General features: G+C 42.5%; 2 protein-coding genes and 1 long non-coding RNA gene across 4 annotated transcripts in view; 2 read left to right on the top strand and 1 right to left on the bottom strand.

The window, feature by feature from the left end:
• DNAJC2 (DnaJ heat shock protein family (Hsp40) member C2) overlaps positions 1-1,875 on the top strand; it is a 41,408-nt gene extending 39,533 nt beyond the window's left edge. For both annotated transcript variants that reach the window (XM_077863953.1, XM_077863954.1), the window contains one exon: positions 92-1,875. In XM_077863953.1, the coding sequence (XP_077720079.1) occupies positions 92-166 (75 nt within the window). In that variant the 3' untranslated portion in view covers positions 167-1,875. The remainder of the gene's footprint in view (positions 1-91) is intronic.
• Positions 179-13,072, bottom strand: PMPCB (peptidase, mitochondrial processing subunit beta). Its single transcript, XM_077863955.1, has 13 exons — positions 12,887-13,072; positions 12,208-12,348; positions 11,208-11,294; positions 10,490-10,619; positions 7,508-7,706; positions 7,031-7,110; positions 4,168-4,280; positions 3,036-3,179; positions 1,895-2,055; positions 991-1,076; positions 822-910; positions 584-659; positions 179-501 (listed from the first exon to the last, which is right to left on the bottom strand). Exons 1-13 carry the CDS (start codon positions 13,055-13,057, stop codon positions 437-439), a joined length of 1,542 nt encoding a protein of 513 aa, XP_077720081.1. The 5' UTR covers positions 13,058-13,072; the 3' UTR covers positions 179-436.
• A 9-nt stretch (positions 13,073-13,081) lies between these two features.
• Positions 13,082-15,364, top strand: LOC144292931 (uncharacterized). Its single transcript, XR_013360334.1, has 2 exons — positions 13,082-13,221; positions 14,020-15,364. It is a non-coding gene; the product is annotated as an uncharacterized LOC144292931 (long non-coding RNA).
• Positions 15,365-26,596: the final 11,232 nt, after the last annotated feature.

The raw sequence follows: 26,596 nt of genomic DNA, 5'->3' as shown, positions 1-26,596 counted from the left end.
AGAATGTTTTACATAATTGTACCAAAGCAAATATTAGGAAAGTATGCAAATTCTGACAACATCTTAAACTAACACCTTTCTCCCCTCTTAGGAACTTGTCGAGATGGTAAAAGCAAAGAAAGCTGCTCAAGAGCAAGTGCTGAATGCAAGTAGAGCCAAGAAATGACTTATGACAATCTTTGTTGTGTGTGCATTTTTATAATAAAACTGAAAATATTGTACAAATTTTCATTCTTAAGATTATAGTGATGATTTGAAAGTGTGATGTACCATTCACTGTGGTGGTCTTATCCTTCCAAAGTCTGATGCAGTAGTTGTTCACTCAAATTTCCAAGTACATGTTTTTATTTTTTTCTTTAGGGACTGGTAGCTTAAAACTTGCAGATCAGTTAGCTTTATAAATATACATGTCCAAAATATTTAGAATAGGAGCATTTTAATCACGAAGCCAGCACATGTTCCTGCGAATCTGGTTAAAGTCTGGCAGTTGTTCAATGGGACCTAAGGATTAAAAGAAGACAGAAAGTGAATAAAAGACCAGTACTTAGGCACTCTGTGCGGAGAGAACAGGAGCCGGGCTTACCAACAGCAGCAAGAGCTGGACTCTTATCATAAATATATTTGGTGCACACTTCTTGAATTGTCTCAGCATTTACAGCCTGAAATAGAGAAGATACCGGCATTCAGAGTTTTTTATGGTAAAGACAAAGTCTATACCTGGAACTTTTTAGAACTAAAGCAGGGATTTAAGATACATACTTTTCAGCTTTTGTAACAAGGAACTTTTCTACAAGCCCCTATAGTATCTAGAGACTACTCACATCAATTCTTGCTTCAAGCTCAGGGATGGGAATTCTTCTGTTATAGCATAACATTTGCCTACCAATATCTTCACAGATTGGAGTGGAACCTGTTTAAAAACAGAAGGAAAAACTAAATATTGGAATACAGATCAACCATATGAGAACAGAATTAGGTCTTTATTCTTACCGTCAAGCTGCAACAACATGTTTGTTTTCAGAAGATTTTTGGCTCGTGCAACTTCACTTTCAGTTATACTTGTACAGAGTCGCATCCTAAAACCATTTGGAAAAATCAGAATGTCAAGTAGTTTGAAAATGTTATGTGCTTTTTGAATTAATGTCTTAAAGATATGATGCTGTAGTCCACATCCTATACCAAGACATAGAAGTGATTAGGACTTCAACTCGGTAGCTACACACAAGCTAAAATATCATGGATTCTTTTCCCAGGATCATTAATCTCTCAAAAGTAGTATGATTACAGATAGCATTTCAATATAACATGAAAATAGGCTGACCACATTTTGAGAAATGTTACAATCGTTTTGAGACTTCCCAATCCCCATGCTAGGATCTGACATGCTAAAGGATGGGTCTGGAGGCCACTAGTTTCTCAAAAGAATCCAGCTGAATCTAATAATTACCCAGTTGATGAGATTTATAGACCTGTAAGCCATTTCAGAATGGTGGAGGAGAGGAACCAGAGCTAAGAAAAAATTTTCCAAGCAGCATCAGACTTTCTGTCTCTGTCTCAAGGCACTAGTTCGGAGTAAAACAATACATTTTTCTTTTAGCAATGACAACTTTGGATTCATTTGCATAACACCACCTTTCCAAGACAGATAACTTATAGACATACTTTCCAAACAAACTTTTAGGATCTCCTTTCTTAAGTAATCTGTTTAAGGATTAAGAATTTCCTCTAGTTAAGTCTGCTACACATGAGACTTAGATCTTTAAAAACATGGCAAACACTGCTATTCTTCAGTCTTATTCTCTTGATTAAATGCTATCATCAAAACCAATCACCAACCATGTGAGGCGGAAACTAGTTTAAAAGTGTGAATTCTAAGCAAGATTCATGTTCTCACCATTCTTTTTGAACAACATGTAGCATGTCCGCAATGGTGGCTGGTTCACAAACCATATAGATTCCCCATAATCCTGTATCTGTGTAGGAAGTGTTGAAGGATTGGAAGCTATGACAGAGGTTGCCATGACAGGTGAGTTGGGCCAGCTTGCTAGACAGATTCTGTAAGGAAAAAATTTGTCCAAGACATCTATAGGTATATGTGCCCAAATTACCAGAAAGAAAAATGAGTCCTATGGCAAATAGTGAATGCCCCCCAGAGACTGTTTGTTTCATCTAGCAACATCTCAACAAGAACTTAAAATTCAAGGAGACTTAAGTCCTCAGAAAGTCACGATGTAAAAGCAGTGAAATCTTTTAATTAACATAGTAGCCCCACCACCTCTAACGTAATTCACTGCTGTTATCAACCCAATTTGCAGGGCTCTTGGCTGTGTATGCTTAAAGATTTGAAAATCTATTACATGTGAATCCTAAGATATTTATATGAACTATTTTCTGCTGAAATCTTGAGTACAAACATACTTTGTATTTTGAATTTTAGAAGAGTTACAAAAATAGTACAAGAAATTCCCTTTATCCAAATTCCCTAAGAACTGTTACTTCACCATGTTTATCATTAACAAATTTTCTCAGCTGTTTGAGTACAGAGATCTGATTTTTTACCCTTAAATGTTTTGTGTACACGTCTGAAAAACAAGGAAATTAGCCTCCATACAGAATATTAACATTGATATGATACTATTAGTGCATTCTATCCTTATTCAAATTTTACTACTTATCCAACTTACAAACTTTATTATATACACACAAAAAATTTTTTCTGGCCCAGGACACAATCCAGGATCAGTTTATTTATTTTTTTAATAATAAATTTATTTTTTATTGGTGTTCAATTTGCCAACATACAGAATAACACCCAGTGCTCATCCCGTCAAGTGCCCCCCTCAGTGCCCGCCACCCAGTCACCCCCACTTCCTGCCCTCCCCTTCCACCACCCCTAGTTCATTTCCCAGAGTTAGGAGTCTTTATGTTCTGTCTCCCTTTCTGATATTCAGGATCAGTTTATATTTTACAAGTCTAGTCACAGTAAAGTTCCACCTTGTCATTTATTATGGAAAATCATTTTTAAAATAACTTACCATTCCTCCCCCAAAAGAGCGATCCCAGTTGCCAATGAGTGTGTTTGCAACCATGAGACAGATTGTATCTGGATGTGCCCAACCAACGGCCTCAACAGCTACTGCAAGATGTGCCAAAGGCATCTTGTCGTCCCTCACTCGAATCTAGTTAGGAAACAAAACAAAACTCCAGTTAAGCCTGCCACTGTTTAATAGGCTTAATAAGAAAGAGGATTTAATCATGCCACCACCATGTTACATTGAACAATCTAATCTGGAAAAATTTCTTGGGTTCTGGAAAGAACACCTCACCAAAAGGTCTCCAAATGAAATACTACAGACAGCCACCAGAGGACTGATGACGTGGTCAAAAAGTATTAGGTTATTTCACTGGTAGAAATCAGTACTATTCTAATACTGACATAACAGGCTTATTTTTGTGCCACTGATGCTACACAGCCCTGTGCCTCTACCAACATCAGACACCTCTCTCCATGTACTTTCAGTATCATCCCTAATGTGGCAAAGGAGGCCTCTGATGAGCTTCAGGCTACAGCTGACAAGTAGCCAATTCTCACAGAAATATACTGTGGGCAGAACTTAACCAGGAGTAAACCCAAGATGAAAGTCAAAATTTGGGGCATTTTAAGAATAACATTTTTATACCTCACAATATATAAATGGGCATAGCGTCAAAGAAAAAGCACAAAAAGCAAATTACAACATTTCTCTCAAAACCGTGCTTCCTTAGGAAAGAGAGGTGGTTAATAATATGGAATATAAGCACGTGAATACAACCTCTTCCCTTTTTTTTTTTTTTATAATGTTTTAAAATTTTTTATTCATTTATTCATGAGAGACACAGAGAGGGAGAGAGAGGCAGAGACACAGGCAGAAGGTGAAACAGGCTCCATGCAGGGAGCCCGACATGGGATTCGATCCTGGGACTCCAGGATCACACCCCGGGCCAAAGGCAGGCACCAAACCGCTGAGCCACCCAGGGATCCCACCTCTTCCCTTTTTAATTTAAGCCTCTGGTTTCTTCCATTTTACTCCTGTTAGAAACAAGCACATTTTGTATACTCATTCATAAATACAACACAAGAAACCCAAAGGGCTAAATATAAATACTAGCTAAGGAGGCTCGCCCTACCTCACTTCCTGTGAATTTGCAGGGAGGCAGAGCTGGTATTTCTCCTTTGTGTGTGGACAAAGAATCACCAAAATGAAATTTTGCTAACTCAAGCAGTTCATCATGGGAAACTCCTAAATTGAAGGAAAATATTTCATATATCTAGTAGCAACACAACCTAAAGCAGACAACTAACTGCCAAGCTTTGTTAGTAAGCTCAAGGTGGTATAATGTGCTTAAAGCCATTAAAGAGTAAGCTCACAGCACACTTTCCTTGCTATTATAAGGTTAGGGGTTGCACAGCTTTCTTAGTCTGTAGAATAATTAACAGTTTTCATCAACATAAATTCACAGCTAAAGATGGTAAATACGACATTCCATACAAAATCATGTTAAGTTACTTAAAGTCCCAAAATGCAAATTAGCAAAAACACTTTTCAGTACTTTTTAAGATTTACTTATTCATTCATTCATTCATTCATTCATTCATTCATGATAGATACACACACACACAGAGAGAGAGAGAGGCAGAGACACAGGCAGAGGGAGAAGCAGGCTCCGTGCTGGGAGCCTGACGCGGGACTCGATCCCGGGGCTCCAGGATCACGCCCTGGGCCAAAGGTAGGCGCTAAACTGCCGAGCCACCCAGGGATCCCTCAGTACATTTTTTTAAAGTGGAAAAGAATATAAATATGAGTGTTCTCTGAGCTCTGCTATCAGAATTCAGGAATAAAATAATTGCATCTAAATTTCTGAATAAATCCAGAGCTATCCAAATATTCACTGCTGGCCATCCAAAACTTGAGAAGAATAGGTTCTATATACATGACTATTCAAACTCATGACCCAAACACAGTCAGTGAAGGATTCTTAAACACAAAGACAAATTTAGAAAACAAATTTAGGTATGCAGCAAGTGCTTTAAAAAATATTCCTCCGGGGATCCCTGGGTGGCACAGCGGTTTGGCGCCTGCCTTTGGCCCAGGGCGCGATCCTGGAGACCCGGGATCGAATCCCACATCGGGATCCCAGTGCATGGAGCCTGCTTCTCCCTCTGCCTGTGTCTCTGCCTCTCTCTCTATCATAAGTAAATAAAAATTAAAAAAAAAAAAAAAATTCCTCCAAGGGTTCTTCATAGGAAACATTCCTTTAGAATGTAAAAGTACAACTTACACCCATATTTCCCAAACAAATCTGGTACAAAACAAGACCATGTATGATTGATTGCATGTTTTCAGAAGCACTGTGTAGGAGAGCCACCCTGGCTATCAATCCAGAGGGTGATGAAACACCAGGAAGACCCTGGTGTCCCAAGAATGACAAGCAGAGAGTGAAAAATCATGGACGTGCACACAGTTCTCAGCACCTGACGACACAAACTTCCACTGTTTTATTACTAAGTTCACCTACAGTCCTCCTGATTGGACATTTCAGGTGCTCAGTTCCTGCTCCAAAACCTCTGCGTTTCCTTATCCATAACGCAGGGAGCCAGTAATTTTTTTTAACAAAGCTAGTTCTGGTCTTTTTCACTGAATTTAAGACGCAGTTGTTTATAAGGTTCATCATTTATGTACCAAGATAGATTGCCGATAATTCACATAGGACAGGCCATTAACTATAAGATATCCCAACTCTAGCAATGTCAAAATGAACCCATGAACTATGATAAAACCTGCTGTGTCCATATGCCACCAACAATAACAGAGACATTCCAAAGAGCACAGTGGTTGAGGCTTCCTCTGTCTTCCTGTTTCTCAGGCAGTTTCAACTGTGGGCTCCACCCCCACGCCCCCACTCAGCACCAGCCATTTTAGAATTCTCCTGAGATTCTCTTAAATTCTCTTGAGATAGAGGGAACTGCCTACTATTACAAAGGTCACATGATTTAGTTTCAGAGGCCAATGAATAACATGTTAGAGATATACTTAACCATCATTTTCATTTTCTCTATTATTCCCAAGTAATTAGCACAGAAATCTATCCAAGGCAACTAGATTTTTAATTTACTATCATTTCTAAAAAGAGAAATTAAATTTACACAAAAGAACACCGTCTATCTTTGTCTTGCCCTAAAAAGACCAAGAGTAAATAAACTGGAAACCAATAAAATATACTGTTTGCCTAAATTCAGACTGCCAGGAAATCCAGCAGAATCTAACAGGAATTTTCTTCCATCCACTGGCTTCAAAACCCATCCCCAAGGAAGCCTTGTCCTAATGCCGTCTGCATGTTTGGGTTCCCATTAAACACTCTCATGGTTCCCTATAAACTTCCCTTTCTCAGTAACTACATCTACTGAGTGAATGAACAAATCAAAGGATGAACAACATACCCATTTCATGCCTGACCAAGGATGAAGTTGGTTCTCAATAATTTAAAATCTCAAGAGATTCCCAAACTCTAACACACCTTCTTGCAAATGCCATTAACTCCCAGTTTGTTCATTTGCCCCTTTCCTTGCAAGTAAATTCCATTATGTGTGTACACCTACGTAAATTTTTCTATTAAAAAACTTCTACTGAAGAGAAGACAGGAAAAGTTGATTTCCAGTGCTCCACATTTCCTTTAAACAGCATATCAAATAATTTGCTTGGTAAATAAAAAATCCCAAGACATATCCCAACAGGATCCAAGTAATAAGCACATCACTCTATGTGTTTCAAACAGACAGAGGGACGCCTGGGTGGCTCAGCGGTTGGGTGCCTGCCTTTGGCTCAAGTCATGATCCCAGGCTGCGGGATCGAGTGCCATGTTGGCTCCCTGCAAGGAGCCTGCTTCTCCCTCTGCCTGTGTCTCTGCCCCCGCCCCCTCTCATGAATAAATAAATAAATCTTTAAAACAATAAGAAATAAAATAAAACATAAAGAAATTTAAATCAACTAACCTCCAGCAGCAGCAAGTACTATTCTTGGCCCCTTATAATGTGTGGTTATATAATCCACCAAGTCCTTACGATTTATAGATCTGTAAATGGAGTAAGAATAGCAATATAAAAGAAAACTAAAAGGCACTGATCTTCACATAATACACACCTCACATTAAATTGGCCCTTAAAGCCTCTAAGTTAAATGGCAGTCAGAAATGAGATAAAGGTAACAAGTATCAGAACAAGTTCAACTTTTTTATATCAAAAAAAAAAAAAAATCCAATACCATCACTTGTTATTTCAGTAGTAACCATGAGCCCCTGATACCTGAGAGTTAGGTGGGGCTAAAATATAGCTAACTAGTTTCATCTGGAATATCAGGGAAGAAAAAAGTACATTTTGAAACACACTTTTTGAATGTTTCTGAATGTTCATTTTCAAAACTCAAATTTTTCTCCAAAAAAAAAAAAAAAAAATCCTGAGAATTTTACCTACTTGATATTTTCAGTTGGTCCCAAAATTGTCCGTCCAAGTGCAGTATTTTGATAAGCTGTGGCATGAAGATAATCAAAAACAACTTCCTGTAAATTGGTTTCAACTTCCTGCATCTCTCTAAGGATTACTCCACGTTCACGTTCAATCTCTGCTTCTCCCAATGTGCTGTTTTGTATTATATCAGCAAGAATTTCTACAGCTAATTGAAAATAAAGCAAGAAACACCAAGAATCTTAATTTTCAATATTAAGATTAAACTAGCATCAGAAACCACGACACTGATCATCCTTCGATTCTGACTAAATAATTAAACCACAAAGAAACAAATTTTTCTATACATTCAATATACCTACAAGGACACTATTAAAATTAAAAATATAAAACATAGGGCAGACCGGGTGGCTCAGCGGTTTAGCGCCGCCTTCGGCCCAGGGTGTGATCCTGGAGTCCCGAGATCGAGTCCCACATCGGGCTCCCTGCATGGAGCCTGCTTCTCCCTCTGCCTGTGTCTCGACCTCTCTCACTTTCTCCCTCTCTGTGTCTCTCATTAATAATTAAATAAAATCTTAAAAAAATTTTTTTTTAATTTCTTTACTGCAAACTTTTGTTCCTTTTAAGTTCACTTTAAGGGGCCTTGTCTCAGAAGCAATTAGGTTACATTCCAACTATCATTAGTTACCTCTAGACTGCCCTCATTTTGCCCATGAGGAAAAAAGACTGCCACACCAAAGTATGTTGGGGCAGAAATCATGACCAAAGGAAGGGAAAAAATTATCTGCAAAAATCAAATAAAAACCATCTGTCCAGACGAGAACCAGAGGCCATGTGGGTGCCCAAGAGCCCAAAGACATGGGAGGACAAGGAATCCTGTGTGAAGACTCTATTTTATGTAGAATTGGTAGTCTGGACTGGTATTTGTTCAAGTGGGAGTTCAAATTCCCTGGAATTTGTTTTAATCAGAATCTTTTTAACATATGTTTGATATTCTATGTGTTTAGTACATGTATTTAATTTGTAAATATACCTATCCTGATGTGTAACCAAATCTCTTACCGACAAGGATGGGTGATCATGGACATTTGGGAAAGCCTTAGTCTGAATATCTTGTTATGACCTCATACACCAGGCTTCACCCAACAGAGGGGATAAAAACCGTAAGCAAACTCCCTGAAAGAGCTACTTCAGAGAGCACTTCCGATCAAGAAGGTTCCTGGCTTTTCCACTGCACTGGCAGGGGCTCTGTCCTTCCCAACCGGAAGCCAGGAGGAAAAAAGTGGTTTCTCCCTTGTCTTGTCCTCTCTCTAGCCCTCTTTTTTTGCTTTCCCTGCTGTTTCCTGTGTAAAAAGAGAGGGATGAGCTAGAATAAACAACCCTTTAGAGCAGCCTGGTCTACCCTCTGTTGTTAATCCCTAACTAGTCCTAGAGTAAAACATTTCTGAGGAAATCATTAAGAATCTTACCAATTTTTTACAAGTCAAACCAAAACATGCTCCCCACTATTGTCATTTTAATTGGTTATAATGCAAGTTAAACTACCATGTTATAAAATTTTTATTTTATTTACTTGCAGGTGGTAGTTTGTTTTTGTATAGAACAGGGAAATTAAAAAAAAAAAAATGCTCCTAATAACCAGAGCAATTAGGCAAGAAAATGAAATAGAAGGTATCCAAATTAGAAACAAGCAAAGCTGTCATAACATACATTGAAAACCCTAAAGATTCCATCAAAAAAAAAAAAAAAAAACTTTAGAATGAATAAATCCAGTAAAGTTGCAGGATGCAAAATCAAAATATAAAAACCTGTTGCATTTCTATACAATAATAACAAACTAGCAGAAAGAAAAACTAAGAAAACAATCTCATTTACAACTGCATCCAAAAGAAATATCCAGGATTAAACTTATGAAGGAGGTAAGAGACCTAAACTCTGAATATTACAAGACATTAAGGAAAGAAACTGAAGATGACACAAGTAAATGGAAAGCTCTTCCATTGGGATTGGGAGAATATTCAAATGCCCATCACTAACCCAAGCAATCTTGGGTTGGGAGAATATTCAAATGCCCATCACTAACCCAAGCAATCTACAGATTCAATGCAATCTCTACCAAAATTCCAGTGGCACTTTTCACAGGATTAAAACAAAGAATCTTAAAATTTGTATCAAACCACAAAACGTCCCAAAGAGCCAAAGCAATCTTGAGAAAGAACAAAGCTGGAGACATCATACTCCCTTCCCTTCAAACTCTATTACAGAGCTACAGTAATCAAAACAGTATATATTGGCATAGAAATAGATACACAGAAGAATAGAACAGAGAACCCAGAAATACACCCACACATGTATGGTCAATTAATTTACAACAATGGAATCAAGAATATGCACAGGAAAAGGACAGTTTCTTCAATAAATGCTGTTGGGAAACTGGAGAGCCACATCCAAAAGAATGAAACTATCATTATCTAACACACTACACAAAAACTAACTAAAAATGGGTTAAAGGCTTGAACATTAAGATCTGAAACTATACAACTGCTAGAAGAAAACATAGGCAGTAAAGTACCTTGACAGAGGTCTTAGCGATTTTTTTTATTTTTATTTTTTATTTTTGAAACTGACAACAAAATAAAAAACAAGTGAGACTACATCACACTAAAAAACTTCTGCACTGCAAAGGAAATCATCAACAAACTGCAAAAGCATTAAAACTGTTTCACTACACACATAAGGATCTGGAAAAAGTATTTTTGAAACAAGTGCTAGAGCCTGGTTTGTACGAGTCTTGCAACTTACAACTATTTGATATCATTTGTCATACTTAGAGAATAAAAATAAAAAATAGGTGCCCCCTCACCCAGAATTTGATTTTTTTTTTTCACATTTCTAAGGGTTACTCTTTCACAACAGACATAGTAAAAACAGTACTAGAGTATTTTTGAACCTGTGGAAATTACCTAACTGCAGTATACATAGTGACAATACCTCTTGGCAAATCCTTAGAGAATGCTTTGGCATAATACACAGTCTGCTCTCTGGAAGTATAGGCATTGAGATGAGCACCCATGTTTTCAATCTCAAGTTCCAGATCTAATTGGGATCTCTTTTTAGTGCCCTGAAACAAAGAAGAAGACGAAAATTATGATACCTTCCTTTCTTTCTCACCTATTCTAAGCACTTCAGACAACGAATTTGAGGACATAAGCATCATCAGTTTCATGCAAGGACCGACTCTGATTCCTAAAATGCATCGGGTCTCAAAAACAATGGTATACTTTCAGATAACCCTTACATGCCAAGAGAAAATCCTTGTTTCAACTCTACAAAGCAAATTTCAGTAATTATTTCAGGTAATTATCCTGGAAAAAAAAAAGATTAAATACATAAAACATACTATACTATTAGGGGTGCTTGGGTGGCTCAGTCCATTGAGCATCCGACTTCATTTCAGTTCAGGTCACGATTTCAGGGTCATGAGATCAAGCCCTGTGTGGGGCTCTGCGCTCAGCCAGGAGTCTGCTGGAGATTCTCTCCCTTTGCCCCTCCTGACCCCAGGCGCACACATGCATTCTCCCTCTCAAATAAATCTAAAAAAAAATACATATGTACACAAACCAGGCTACTGAAGTAGTTCTCTTTGCCTCAGAATGAGATTTTGTGCTTGATGCCTCTTAAAGAAAATTCATAAAATCTTACAACTTGCCTTGAAAGCCATATGCTCCAAAAAGTGAGCAGTGCCATTATTCTTCTCATTTTCATATCGACTTCCGGCGTCAATCCAGAGCCCAACCTTAATGCAGTCAAGGAAAAATTAAATAAAACATCATTTTCTTTATGGGGGGGGGGGGAATGGAAGTGGAGAGAGAGGGCAGGCTCCTTCCTTTTATTGGCAAATGCTTTCCAGTCCTAACACTAAAGATTTTTTTACTTCAGTGGATTGACAACACATTCCAGTGGACGATGAGATTTAAAAATGTTGGTCTTTGGGCTTTTCCTGGAAGCTAAAGTTATCCACTTGCCAATTTTACTGAGGACCCAGATTTGTAGCCCAACTTGTTAGTACAGCCAACGGACAACTACAGTTATAAAGAACATCAGAGACTGTCAGGAAATCTAGGTTCAAATCCTGGCTCTGTCATGTCTTAGCTCTGTGACCTTGGAAAAAAACATTTAACTTTGCTCAACTTGCCCCTCAATTGGGTGTGATTATGCCTACTACAAAGGACTGAAGATCAAACAGGACAATCTATGTAAGAACAGCTGGCACAGAGCAGCCTAAAGAACCTGCTTCTTGGGCAGCCCGGGTGGACCCTGCCGTTTTCAGCCCAGGGCGTGATCCCGGGGTCCGGGATCGAGTCCCGCGTCGGGCTCCCTGCAGGAGCCTCCTTCTCCCTCTGCCTTTGTCTCTGCCTCTCTCTGTCTCTTTCATGAATAAATAAAATCTTAAAAAAATAATAATAATAAAATAATGTGTTTCTTGGGACGCCTGGCTGGCTCAGTGGTTGAGCACCTGCCTTCAGCCCAGGGCCTGATCCTGGAGACCCGGGATCGAGTCCTGCGTCGGGCTCCCTGCAGGAGCCCTCTTTCCCCTCTGCCTGTATCTCTGCCTCTCTCTCTCTGCGTCTCTCATGAAGCAATAAATAAAATCTTACAAAAGGAATCGACCTGCTGTCCCCAGAGAAGGGGTCGCCGTCATCACGTACCGTGCACGTCGAGAGCCCAGAGTCCTCGGAGGCCACTCGGAGTCCATTGTCCAGACGCGTTACTCGCGTCTCAGGAACATTCAGAACCACCTGGGGAGCAGCCTGTGTACTTCTCCAGCGACTCCCTCCTAAACACAGCGACTGGTCGGGGGGGAGGAGGCGAGGCCGTCACTGGCCCGACCCCGCGCGCCGCTCAGAGCGCCAAGTCCGCCCCGGGGGCCCTCGTCTCTCCTCCACCCCCGCCGCCTCGGGGCCTCGCTCCGCACTCCTGCAGCCCGCACCTGGCGCCCCTCCTGCCCAACCCTTAGGGGAAAACCAGAAAGGACCCTCACGCGGAAGAAACCGCTTTTTATTTCAGCGCCTCCCCCAGAAACCTTTCCTATTCGGAGAGGAAGCCAAGGAGGCGCTGCGGGGCTGCGGGGCTTCGGGGCCGCTGCAGGGAGGGGAGGAGGGGAGGAGGGGTCGCTACGCGCGGCGCGGGCGCGGTTCCGGGCAAGCGGGGCGCCCTGGACACGCACGAGGGGAAGCGAGGCGGCCGCCCGCGGCCCTGGGGGAGTGAGCGGAGGCCCCGCGGCGGCGGGAGCTCAGCCTCGGGCTCAGAACCCCGCTCCGGCTCTGAAAGGCGGCTCCGTGCCACCACGGCCTTCAGGGCCGACTCCCGCCCGACCGGGCCCCTCACCGGCAGGCCGCGCGCGGGCGGCACCCACACACGCGGAGGGCGGCTCGCCCTCCCGGCGGCGCCTCCGACCGCGCGCCTCTCCGCGAAGGCCCAGGGCCGCCGCCGCGCTGCGGAGAACAGCCGCCCCCGGGCCGCCGCCGACACCGCCGTCACCGCCGTCACCGCCGCCATCTCCGCTCGGGACCGCGAGGGGGATGTGCTTCCGGGGTCGTGACCCGAGGCCCGTGGCAGAGGCCGCGCCCCGCCTTCCGGCCGCGGCGGAAATGACGCTCCCTGGAGCGCCCGGGAAGACGCGGAGCGGGGCCTGCGGCTGGGCTCCCGGCCCGAGCCGTCGGGTTAGCGGGAATGCGGGAGCCCCTGTGGCGCGGGAGGCTCCGGGGTGGAGCAGCTCAAGGTCGCCGCTGCGACCCATTGTCCCATCGGCCGTGGACTTGGTTAAGCCCAGGGCAAGCGACCCCAGACTGTCCCTAAGGAAGAGACACGGTGGTCGCGGCGGGAGGGTGGGTCGTCGACCTACTCCCTCTTCAGCCTTTTAGTCTGGTTCACTTCGTGCCACAGAGATTGCTCTTGCTGAGGCCACTGCTTGCTTCGCCGTGGAGGCTTCACGGACCGTGTCTCACGGCCCTAAAGGCGGAACGTCGTAGATCGGAAATTTTCCTCCTCCTTTTCATAGTTCCTTCTTTACTTTCTCAGGCAGTTCTTTACTCACAGATCACTTAATGAAACTAAAGTAATAAGCGCTGGGGCACCTGGGTGGCTTCTGCCTTTGGCCCAGGTCATGATCCCGGATCCTGGGATCGAGTCTCGCGTCGGGCTCCCTGCATGGGGCCTCCTTCTCCCTCTGCCTGAGTCTCTGCCTCTCTCTGTGTCTCTTATGAATGAATTAATTAATTAATTAATGCTTTAAAAAAATAAAGTAAGCACTCTCCTAACTGCTATTCTTATGCGCATTTACAGATGTGGAAATTAAGGTAAAGTAAATGGCCTGAGGTCACCATGCCAACAAGAGGCGGTCTGGCTGCAAAGCCTGTGCTATTAAATTCTGAACCCTTTGCCCTGAAAGTTGGTGTTCTGCAGCCTGACGGACCTGGGCCTCTTCTGCACACTCTCCCCAACAGTTTCTATTCCCACAGGACTTCCCGGTCTATCTGGAGGCCTTTCTCCTGAGCACCAGGCCCAGGACTCAGCATTCAATGACTAGAAAACTGCACCTGACTCCCCTACTGGCAGCTCAAGATCAATTTGTCCAAACTTCAGTTCCTCTATGTCCAATGCAAAACAGCCAAGGAGACTTACAATCATGAAGACATCCACACCAAAAACCTGGATCCGAGCCTTACCACCTCTCTTTTCTCCTCTCTGCCTCCAACTGACACAACCCTCTCCTGCCTCTTGAATCTGTTCCAGCCCAGTGGTCACAGTTTTTCAGATTGTTGTCCAAAGGATCTTTTTAGAATGCAACTTTTAGCACGACAGTCCTATTATGAGAATTCCTCCAGTAACTCCGTGGTCAGGATAAAGTGGAGGCTCCTTAGTATAGGGCAGATAGGGCCCTTAATGATCTGATTCCCACTTATGTTTCTGGACTCCTCTCTCTCCACCTCCCCTTGGTGCTGTGATTCACAGATTCAGCCCACAGGCTCTATTACATAATAAGGACAGCCAAGGTTATTCCTTCATGTTTCCAAAACAAATGTGTGTTAACTGTTAATAAAGAAATGCAAACATACAAATATATATACACAAATATTTAGGTATAATCACAGGAAGCACCTGGGAAATTTAAGCCCATTTTCACTTAAAATTAATTTGGAATGTCAAGGAAAATGACAGAATGACCTCTTTTTCTCATAGAGGAAATGAGAAAACTGGTTTTTAAAATGGCCAGAGGGATCCCTGGGTGGCGCAGCGGTTTGGCGCCTGCCTTTGGTCCAGGGCGCGATCCTGGAGACCCAGGATCGAATCCCACGTCGGGCTCCCGGTACATGGAGCCTGCTTCTCCCTCTGCCTGTGTCTCTTCCTCTCTCTCTCTCTCTCTCTCTCTGTGTGACTATCATAAATAAATTTAAAAAAATTAAAAAAAATAATAATAATAAAATGGCCAGAAATTTTACTCTGGAAACAAACTGAGGATTGCTGGAGGAGAAAGGAGTGGGGGATGGGGTAACTGGGTGATGGGCATTTAGGAGGGAACTCGATGTAATGAGCACTGGGTGTTATATACAACTGATGAATCACTAAATTCTACCTCTGAAACTAATAATGCAGTATAGATTACTTGAATTGAATTTAAATAAAAATTTTAGGGATCCCTGGGTGGCGCAGCGGTTTGGCGCCTGCCTTTGGCCCAGGGCGTGATCCTGGAGACCCGGGATCGAATCCCACGTTGGGCTCCCGGTGCATGGAGCCTGCTTCTCCCTCTGCCTATGTCTCGGCCTCTCTCTCTCTCTATGTGACTATCATAAATAAATAAAAATTTTTTAAAAAATTAAATAAAAATTTTAATTAAAAAATGGCCAGAAGCAACATTTTCAGAACTCTGGAAATTAAACAAAAGCTTTTGGTAATCTAGGGAGCTTCCATTTACTAAAAACAGCTAAACCTCAAGAAGAGTAGCTTCATAGTGCTTTATTTTATCTGGAACCCCCTTCCTCTAATTTCACGGTATTATTAAAAAGCCACATCTCAGAGCTCCTCAGGGGCTCAGCCAGTTTAGCATCCCTGCCACTCTCCAGATTTTGGCTCAGGTCTTGACCTCAGGCAGAGACATCAAGCCCCCAACTCTTGGGCGTGGAGCCTGCTTAAGATTCTTGCCCTTCCTCTGTCCCTCCCCCCTCCTCTTCCCATCAGTCCCCTTCCCTTGTGCGCATGCGCACAATTGTGTGCTCACATTCTCTGTCTTAAAAAAAAAAGGAAAGAAAAAACCCACGTCCTACACCCAGCAGCCACCAGAGAAAGCAGAATTGGGTGGAAGCTCCTTCAAAGCCCCAAGCCCAGAGAACTGAAATTATTTGATCTATCCTGTGGTTCTTTTGAAGACCTCACTGCAAGTTTGCCTTTGTTTGACCTGACTCAAAGCAAAAAGTCTTTTTCTGGGGGTGTGGGTGAAAATATGTAGAGGTAGTTATTTGTATTTCACTTTGTGGCTACCTGGAGGTGGTAAAAACAAAACAAAACAAAAAAACAGCAGAGGCGAACAATAGCTAAAAGAAAAAGCCTAAAACGGAAAGGTAAGGCCTGAGGGGCCTATAGAGGCTTTGAAAAACTCAGACACATACTGGAAACTCTTCACGACCATACACATGTGTATAACTGTATATGCATCGCCAGGGCTGTGCGCCTGCCCAGGTAAGACCTGAGAAGGCCCTACACTCTCCTCGCTGGCTGAAGTTGAGGTTCTGTAAACAGGAAGTCAAGGTTAAGGCATAGTTGTCAACTACCTAGCTAAGTATTGATGGTATGGTATGTGGCAGGCAGAGCTCCTCAACAAAGACTGGGTGGGGGGGCACCTGGCTGGCTCAGTCAGTAGAGCATGCAACTCTTGATCTTGGGCTCAAGAGGTTGAGTTCCACACTGAGTGTAGAGATTACTTATATACATAAACAAACAAACACCATGACTGGGAAAGTCATTGTTTCCAGGCATTTAGGAGGAATCTGTCCAATCATTACCTTACCAGTAAGCTAACCAGACCCCAGCAGTCATACAGGACTTTAAGGAATTCATCAGAAAAGCCACTAAGCAAACATACAAAAGCAAACAGCAATGACAAAGCTTGGGATGGGGTGGAGTTGGATATTAGGATTGCCACACTGTATTTTATGCTAGTTATTAACCAAAAATTATAAGATATGCAAAGAACTAAGAAACTATGGTCATATTCAGGGGGGAGAAAATCAATATAAAGTGTCCCCAAGGGCAGCCCGGGTGGCTCAGCGGTTTAGTGCCGCCGTCAGCCCAGGATGTGATCCTGGAGACCTGGGATCGAGTCCCGTGTTGGGCTCCCTGCATGGAGCCTGCTTCTCCCTCTGCCTGTGTCTCTGCCTCTCTCTCTCTCTCTCTCTCTCTCTGTGTCTCTCATGAATAAATAAATAAATCTTTAAAAAAATAAAGTGTCCCCAAGAAATGAACAAGGGGGGGATCCCTGGGTGACTCAGCGGTTTGGCGCCTGCCTTTGGCCCAGGGCGCGGTGCCCGGTCCTGGAGTCTCGGGATCGAGTCCCACATCGGGCTCCCGGCATGGAGTCTGCTTCTCCCTCTGCCTGTGTCTCTGCCTCTCTCTCTCTCTCTCTCTATCTGTCTATGATAAATAAATAAATAAATCTTTAAAAATTTTTAAAAAATTAAAAAAAAGTGTCCCCAAGGAAGGCTAGACATTGGACTTAACAAAGACTTTTAAAATAAGCTATTTAGGGACATCTGGGTGGCTCAGTGGTTGAGTGTTTGCCTGCAGCTCAGGTCATGATCCCAGGGTCCTGGGATCAAGTTGTGCATCAGGCTCCCTGCAGGGAGCCTACTTCTCTAGCTGCCTATGTCTCTACCTCTCTCTCTGTGTGTGTCTCTGATGAAGAAAGAAGAAGAAGAAAGAAAGAAAAGAAAGAAAGAAAGAAAGAAAGAAAGAAAGAAAGAAAGAAAGAAAGAAAGAAAGAAAGCTATTTAAAAATGTTCAGGGGGGGATCCCTGGGTGGCGAAGCGGTTTAGTGCCTGCCTTTGGCCCAGGGCACGATCCTGGAGACCTGGGATCGAATCCCACATCGGGTTCCTAGTGCATGGAGCCTGCTTCTCCCTCTGCCTCTCTCTGTGTGACTATAATAAAAATAATAATAATAATAATAATAATAATAATAATAATAAATAAAGTGCCAATTAGAGCACTAATCAATGCTAATGCTGCTCCTTTAAAAAAAATAAAAATAAAAAAAATAAAAATAAAAATAAAAATAAAAATGTTCAGGGGATCCCTGGGTGGCTCAGTGGTTTAGCGCCTGCCTTAGGCCTAGGGCGTGATCCTGGAGTCCCAGGATCGAGTCCCATGTCAGGCTCCCTGCAAGGAGCCTGCTTCTCCCTCTGCCTTTGTCTCTGCCTCTGTCTCTGTGTGTCTCTCATGAATAAATTAATAAATAATAAAATCTTTAAAAATAAATAAATAAAAATAAAAATGTTCACAGAACTAAAGGAAATAATGAAAAAAACAACTAAAGGAAAGTAGAGGATGACGGCTTACCAAATATAAAATATTAATAAAGAAATAGTTTGTTTGTTTTTTTTAATCACAGTTCTTGGGATCCCTGGATGACTCAGAGGTTTAGCACCTGCCTTCCACCCAGAGCGTGATCCTGGAGTCCCGGGATCAAGTCCTGCATCGGGCTCCCTGCACGGGGCCTGCTTCTCCCTCTGCCTGTGTCTCTGCTTCTCTCTCTCTCTCTCTCTCTGTCTCTCATGAATAAATAAATAAAATCTTCAAAAAACATCACAGTTCTGGAATTAAAAAATACAGTAACTGAAATGAAAAATTTACCAGAGGGATTCAACAGGAGGTGTGAACTGATGGAAGAAAGAATCAGAGAATTAAAGACAGGTCAACGGAGATTATCAGTCTGAAGAATTAAAAAAGAATTGAGCAAAGTGAACAAAGTCTCAGAATGCTGTAGGACCCTCAAGCCTACCAACATACACATACCAGGAGTCCCAGAAGGAGAGGACAGTGAAAGTTTTTTTAGACATGACATCTAACACCCAAGCAGCCAAGAAAAAAATCATAAATTGGACTTCAACAAATTAAAAACTTTTGTGCTTCACAGAATCAATGGAGGAACTGGAGAAGCAAGCTTGGAAAATGAGCAGGAACCAAAAAAGGCCAGGATGTCAAAGGCACTGCCATCGTTGGGAGCATGGTGCTTCCAATATTCTTAGGGTCTTAGGGTTACTTTTGCTGTACCTCTTTTCTTCACTACCCCTGCTCTCCCTCGAAAATCAAAGTCAACATCAAAACACCAAGGAGATACCCTTTTACCTCTACCAGGATGGCTAAAATTAAAAAGACAATAAAAAGTGCTGGTGAGGATGTGGAATCTGGAATCTGGAATCTCTAAGCACTGTTATTGGGGATGAAAAATGGTACAGCCACTTTGGAAAACAATCTGGTGGTTGCTCAAAAAATTAAACAGAGTTACCATCTAACCCAGAAATTCTACTCCAAGGACTCATACACACTATCACATGGATGAACCTCAAAAACATTACGTTAAGTGAAAGAAGCAGTATATTCAATGATTATATGAAAGGCCACATTGTCTATGAAATGCCTAGAATAGGCAAATCTATAGAGAAATAAAGTACATTAGTGATTGTTGAGGGTTGGGATTAATGGGAAGACTGGAGGTTGGCAGCTAATGGGTATAGGGTTTCTTTCTTGAGGTGATTAAAATATCATGGAATTAGGGGCACCTGCATGGCACAGTCAGTTAAGTGTCAGATTCTTGGCTTGAATTCAGGTCATGATCTCAGGGTCCTGAGATCAAGCCCCATGCTGGTTCTGGGTTCAGCACAGAGTCTGCCTGGGTCTTCCTACCCACCCCTGTCCCTCATGCTCATGCTCTCTCTCTCTCTCTCAAAATAAATACATCTTTACAATTAGTGGCACAACTCTATGAGTATGCTGAGAGCCATTGAACTGTAAACTTTAAGTGGGTGAATTATATGATGTGTGAAATTATATCTCAGTAAAACTATTACCAAATATTGGACAAAGGATTTGAACAGATATTTTTCCAAAAAAGATATACAGACAATAAGCGCATGAAGATGCCATCAAAAAATGTATATCAAAGCTCTAATAAGCTGCTGTTTCATACACACCAAGATGGTTATAATGAAAAAGACAGTAACAAGTGTTGATGAGGATATGGAGAAACTGCAGCCCTCAACATTGCTGGTTGAGGAATGTGAAATGGAATGTGAAATGGTACAACCACTATGGAAAACAGTTGGGCCATTCTTCAAAAAGTTAAGCATAGAGTTAATTCCACTCCTAGGTATATGCCCCAGAAATGAAAACATGGGTCCACACAAAAAATCATACAGAAATGTCCATATGGCATTATTCAGAATAGCCTAAAAGTGAAAGCAATTCAAATGTCCATTAACTGATGAACGGATAAACACAATGTGGTATATCTCTACAAATGGAATATTATGCAGTGACAAAAAGGAACGAAGTATTGGGACATCTGGCTGGCTCAATCAGTAGAAAGGACATCAGTTCAATCCCCACATTGGGCATAGAGCTTACTTTAAAAAAAAAGAGAGGGTGAAGTACTGATACATGTTACAATATGGATGTTTGAAAACATCATGCTATGAGGGAAGCTAGCCATAAAAGGCCACATATTATATGTTTCATTTGTATGAAATGTCCAGAATAGGAAATCCAAAGAAACAGAAAGTAGATTAGTGTTCACTAGGGGTCAGGGGCAAGGAGGAATGAGGAATGACTGCTAATGGTTATGGGTTTCATGAGGGATGATGAAAATTTTCTGGAAATATTTAATGGTGATGGTTGTAGAGACTTTATGAATATACTAAAATCCATTGACTATTTCATTTTCAAAGGGTAAATTCTATAGTACATAAATTATATCTCAATTTAAAAAAATACCCCAAATCCTGCCATTCAAAAAGTATCACCAATAACATTAGGGTATAACATTCTAGATAACTTTTTATGTGTATGTGTAACTAGAAAGGTAGGAGGGTTAGACAGATTGATGGATGCATGGATGGGTGGATGGATGAGTACATAGCTGTGGTGATGGAATTCTCAATCAATAGTCTTTAAAAGAATGGGATAAAAGATATTTGTTAATGCTATGTTTATTACTAGTATCTGGGTATCTTCCTTTCATCCTCACTCCCCATCCTTTCCCACTCTATTCTTTAGGGAGCCAGCCTACAGACTGCTTGAATCATCGGGTTTTCAGGTGGGTTTTTCAGGTGGGGTTAGCCAATGAAAGTCACAGCAGGATACAAAAGCCTGGAGAAGTGAGGTTCATCCCTCAGTTTCCTCCCTGGGACTCGCATCTGTCTGCCAAGGGAACAGCCTCTTCTCCAGCCATCCTCTGCACTCTAGTAGTCTTCTCTTCTTCTTCTACCTTGGAGGCTAAATGGGGACAGGTCTCTTCTAAGGCTAGTTCTGGAATACTGCACTTCCCCTTTTTGGTTTCTCTAAACACCATCCCTACCTTGTAAAAAGCCCCCTTGTTAAACTTTCTTCAAATTAAACCCACTTGGATAAGCTGGAAATGAGACTGGTTGAAAGTTTTAAATTTGTGTTAATCAATATTAGTGTGAATGAGCAGTAATAGGATGCCAATTGATTTCATAGCACTATAATTTGTCAGTATTTAATTTTAATTTAATAGAAGAAAACAAAAACTAAAATGAAATTGAAGGAATCATTGAACATCAAAGATTTCTTCACCACAAGAGACATTATTCCCCAAAAGCTACCTCTTTAGAGGTCAGGAGCTATTGTTTATTTTTTTAAATATTTTACTTATTTATTCATGAGAGACACAGAGGAGAGGCAGAGACATAGGCAGAGGAAGAAGCAGACTCCCTGTGGGGAGCCAGGTGTGGGACTCGATCCCGGACCCTGGGATCACGACCTGAGCCAAAGGCAGATGCTCAACCATTGAGCCACCCAGGCATCCCAGAAGCTATTGTTTAAATTGAAATATGAGGGCACCTAGCTCACCCAGTAAGTGGAGCATGCAACTTTTTTATACCTGAAAAATAATTTATCTGCCCAACTAATTTTTTGCAAAGACACACAAGTAATGCAATGGCTATAGGATAGCCTATCCACAAACAGTGCTGAAGCAATTGTATATTCCTCGGCCCTCTTCTTTCCAAAACGAACCTCAACCTAAGCTTCACACTCTCTATAAAAATTAATTCAAAATGAGTCAGAGACTTAAATATAAAACTATAAAATGGGATCCCTGGGTGGTACAGTGGTTTGGCGCCTGCCTTTGGCCCAGGGTGTGATCATGGAGACTCAGGATCGAATCCCATGTCGGGCTCCCGGTGCATGGAGCCTGCTTCTCCCTCTGCCTGTGTCTCTGCCTCTCTCTCTCTCTCTCTCTGTGACTATCATAAATAAATAAAAATTTAAAAAAAAAACTATAAAATTTTTAGAAAAATGCATAGGATAAAATCTTTGGGATGGAAGGCTAAAGAAAGAGATTTTAGGCTTGGCACCAAAAGCATAATCCATAAAAGGAAAAACTGATAAACGGAATTTCATCAAAAGTAAGAACTTGGGGCAGCCCGGGTGGCTCAGCGGTAAAGCACCGCCTTTGGCCCAGGGCATGATCCTGGAGACCTGGGATCTCCTCTGCCTGGGTCTCTGACCCTGTCTCTCTCTCTGTGTCTCTCACGAATAAATAAATAAAATCTTAAAAAAAAAAAGTAAGAATTTTTGCTCTGCAAAAGACACTGCTAGAGGATGAAAAGACAAACTATAGACAGAGAAAATAATTGCAAGCCATACATGCAACAAATGACTCATGTCTATGATATATAAATAACCCTCAAAATAGTAAAAAAAAATTTTTTTTAAACAAATAAACCAATCCAATTAAGAATGGGCAAGAGACATGAAGAGATAATTCACTGGCAAAGAAATACAGATGGCAAATAAGCACATGAAATGATCAACATCATTAGCCATTAGAGAAATCTGAATTAAAATCATAATAGATCACTACACATACAGTCGAAAGGCTCAAGTAAAAAATAGCCTTAATACCATATTGTTGGTGAGGATGCAGAGAAACGAGATTTCTCCTACAATCCTGGTGGAAATGTAAAATTCCAGAGTGGTACAGTCATTATGAAAAATAGCTCAGCAGGTTTTTTTTTTTCAGCAGGTTTTTTTTTTTAATACAATTAAATATATGTTTACCCAACAACCCAGCAATTGCACTCTTGGGCATTTATCCCAGAGAGATGAAAACATCTATGTGGTTATTAATAGCTTGAATTGCGATAGCCAAAAACTGGAAAGAACCCAGATGTCCTTCAACAGGTAAATGGTTAAATCATTAAATGGTTAAACAAAAGTGCACCCATACTATGAAATATTACCCAGCACTAAAAGGAAATGAACTTTTTTTTTAATTTTTTTATTTATTTATGATAGTCACACACACACAGAGAGAGAGAGAGAGAGGCAGAGACACAGGCAGAGAGAGAAGCAGGCTCCATGCACCGGGAGCCCGACATGGGATTCGATCCCGGGTCTCCAGGATCGCGCCCTGGGCCAAAGGCAGGCGCTAAACCACTGCGCCACCCAGGGATCCCCGAAATGAACTTTTTAAAAAAATATATTTTATTTATTTGAGAGAGAACATGAATGGGGAGAAACAGACTCCCCCCCCCCCCCCCCCCGCCCCGCCTGAGCAAGGAGCCCAATGTGGGGCTCCCTGAGCTGAAGGCAGAGGCTTAACCGACTGAGCCACCCAGGTGCCCCAAGAAATAAATTCCTGATAAACGCAACAACATGCACGGACCTCAAAAGGATTACGCCAATCTTAAAAGTTATATACTATTTGATTCCATTTATGTAACATTCTTGAACAGACAAAATTATAGAGATGGAGAAGAGATTAGTGATTGCCAGGGTGTGAGGTAGGGAGGGGAGGAGGGCGGAGACAAGAGTGAGGTAAGCATGGCCATTAAAGGGTAGTGTGAGCCACCTTGGAGGTGCTGAAACTATTCTCTATCTTGAATATGGTGATGGTGGCACGAATCTCCACACGTGATACAATTTCACAGGATACACACTAATGAATGCATGTAAACTGGCAAAATGAGAGGGCGAGTTACGGGAGTTATGTCCATGTCAGTCTCCTGGTTGGGGTGTAGTCAGGCAAGGTGGTACCATTGGGTCAAAATAGATGGAGGGTACATGAGATGTCTGGATTATTTCTAACAACCACATGTGAACCTACAATGATCTCAAAATAAGTTGAATCAGGGGCACCTGGGTGGCTCAGTGGTTGAACATCTGCCTTCGGCTCAGGTGGTGACCCCGGGGTCCCAGGATCGAGTCCCACCTCAGGCTCCCTTTAGAGAGCCTGCTTCTCCCTCTGCCTGTGTCTCTGCCTCTCTCTGTGTGTCTGTCATGAATAAATAAATAAAATCTTAAAAAAAAAAAAAAAAAGTCGGGTCAAAAGAAAACCTGAAGTTACAATTCTAAAGAAATGCTTTTGTTAGGAGAGAGGACCGGTGTGGGAAGAGTGAGGCCTTTGACTGAGCAGCAGCCAGGGTCATGGCTTGCACAGGTGCACACACGCACACACGCACGGTCACACGGTTTCCTGTACAGACTGAAATAGGCAGGGAGATTCCACATTGTTCATCCGGCCATAACTAACAAAGTAATAAAAGGAACCGCAAATGAATTGGAGCAAAAACATCTTTGCTGGTTCCCGATGTGGCCTGTCCCGCAGGGGCCCCCTGGTGCTGAGCGAGCAATTAGCGAGCTGCAGGGGGGGGGGGGGGGGGAGCCCCCTGCATCTGGATGCAGGGAGGTGTTTGGGCTTTGTTTCTTCTTGTTCCTAGTCTCTAAGGAGGCTGTGCCGAGGGGCAGTAGGCCCGAGAGGCATCATCACCATGGGAACTGAGGCCGCAGTGCAGCCCCTGTCTATTGTCAGCGTGGGGCTCGGCTCCTGCACTTCCCTGCGAACCGAATGTTCCTGAATGGAGTGTGGGTTTGTGGGCCTGTGCACCAAGGCACAAGGGCAGCTGGTGGGTCCTTGAGGACGAGGCAGGAGGTAACGCAGGGCGCCTTAGACAAGCAGCTTCACATCCTTCAAATGACCGGTTACTGCTTCTTAGCTAGGAATCAATTCTACTGGAGTGTAGGAAAAGAAAAGTTATTTCTGCAAAATCTGAACTCCCACCTACCCCTACCCAGGCCACCTTCTCTCTTCCCATGAATGGAGTCCAGCAGTTAGGTCGCCAGCAAACTCTGATTTTCTATCTTTCTCACTTGCATTTCCTCTTGGCCTAGATGACCTCAAATTACGAGGGGTTTTCCACACCCAGGGGTCTTCCTGGGATCAATTCAAATCAGGAATTGCCTGCATGTTTTGTTCTTCTCTTTGTTCATTCATTTTACGCTCCTTGATTCACAGCAGATTGATGTATATTGAATGTTTCTGCCCCTGGTTTCTAAGCACTCCACAACCTTCTAGGGGCTCTGTGTTTCCTGTAGTGGAGACCAACAGTGCCTTCTGGACACAGGTTTTGCTCCAGATGTCTCCAGTGGCACCCATAGGATAGACTTAAACTCACTAAATCTTCAAGAGAAGAGTCCAAGGGGGTTGACAAAGAGGGAAAGAGGAAGACACAGTCTAGGTTCTAATTTAATGTGGGGGGATCCCTGGGTGGCGCAGCGGTTTGGCGCCTGCCTTTGGCCCAGGGCGTGATCCTGGAGACCCGGGATCGAATCCCACGTCGGGCTCCTGGTGCATGGAGCCTGCTTCTCCCTGTGTCTCTGGCTCTCTCTCTTTCTCTCTGTATGACTATCATAAATAAATAAAAAAATTTTAAAAATAATAATAATTTAATGTGGGAAGAGCTTCAATGACGATCTCAAAACAAATTTGCAAGAATATCAAATATCTAAAGCACGTGGGCCCCAAGATGTGCTGCTTCAGATCTGGGTATACGATTCATGCAAAAGTAGGTCAAACCTATTTATATCTTCTCGGTTTCCTGGTATCTGAGAAAAGACGAGAGTCAGAAGCTGTAGGGATGATGACTTACCAGTTGACCTAGACCTCCAGGGGCAGCCAGGTGGCTCAGCCGTTGACATCTGCCTTTGACTCCGGTCGTGATCCCGGGGCCCTGGGATCGAGTCCCACACCGGGCTCCCCACAGGGACCCTGCTTCTCCCTCTTCCTATGTCTCTGTGTCTCTCATGGATAAATAAATAAAAATCTTTAAAACAAAACAAAAACCCTTAGATTTCCAGGGACACAAGATAGTCAAGTCAGCTTGATTACCTACCTACCCGAATCTCCTGTGTGTACCCCTGCTTCTTACCCTTGGCTGATTTCACCAAATATGGGTAGAGATCTTAAAGTAGAAATTTAATGATAAAGGTTTTTTTTTTTTTTTTAATTCCTACAAATTGGGATCCCTGGGTGGCTCAGCGATTTAGCGCCTTTCTTCAGCCCAGGGCGTGATCCTGGAGTCCCGGGATCGAGTCCTGCATCGGGCTCCCTGCATGGGGCCTGCTTTTCCCTCTGCCTGTGTCTGTGTCTCTGCCTCTGTCTCTCTCTCTCTCGAATAAATAAATAAAATCTTAAAAAAAAAAATTCCTACAAATCCCTAAGCTCGCATGAAACGTTCTTCTATAATTGATCTCTTTTGATTTTCCGCATGTGGTAGCTGGAATTCTAAGATAACCCTCAGTGACCCGTACCCCCATATAATGCCTTCCCATGGAATCTCATTCCTGTGATTAGGTCTCATCATAGGGCCACGGTAAAGGGATCTTTCATGTGGAGTAAAAATACCTAATCAGCTGAGTTTAAGTTAATCAAACAGTCCTCTGGGGGGGGGGCTGGGGTTACGTAGTCAGGTGAGCACTTTCAAAGGGTCTAGAAGAGATTCTCCTGCTGGCCCTGGAGTAGCA

Source organism: Canis aureus, chromosome 21, assembly GCF_053574225.1.
Source record: "Canis aureus isolate CA01 chromosome 21, VMU_Caureus_v.1.0, whole genome shotgun sequence".
Lineage (NCBI taxonomy): Eukaryota > Metazoa > Chordata > Mammalia > Carnivora > Canidae > Canis > Canis aureus.
Note: the sequence above shows the minus strand (reverse complement) of the source record. Positions and strands in the feature narration are given on the sequence as shown.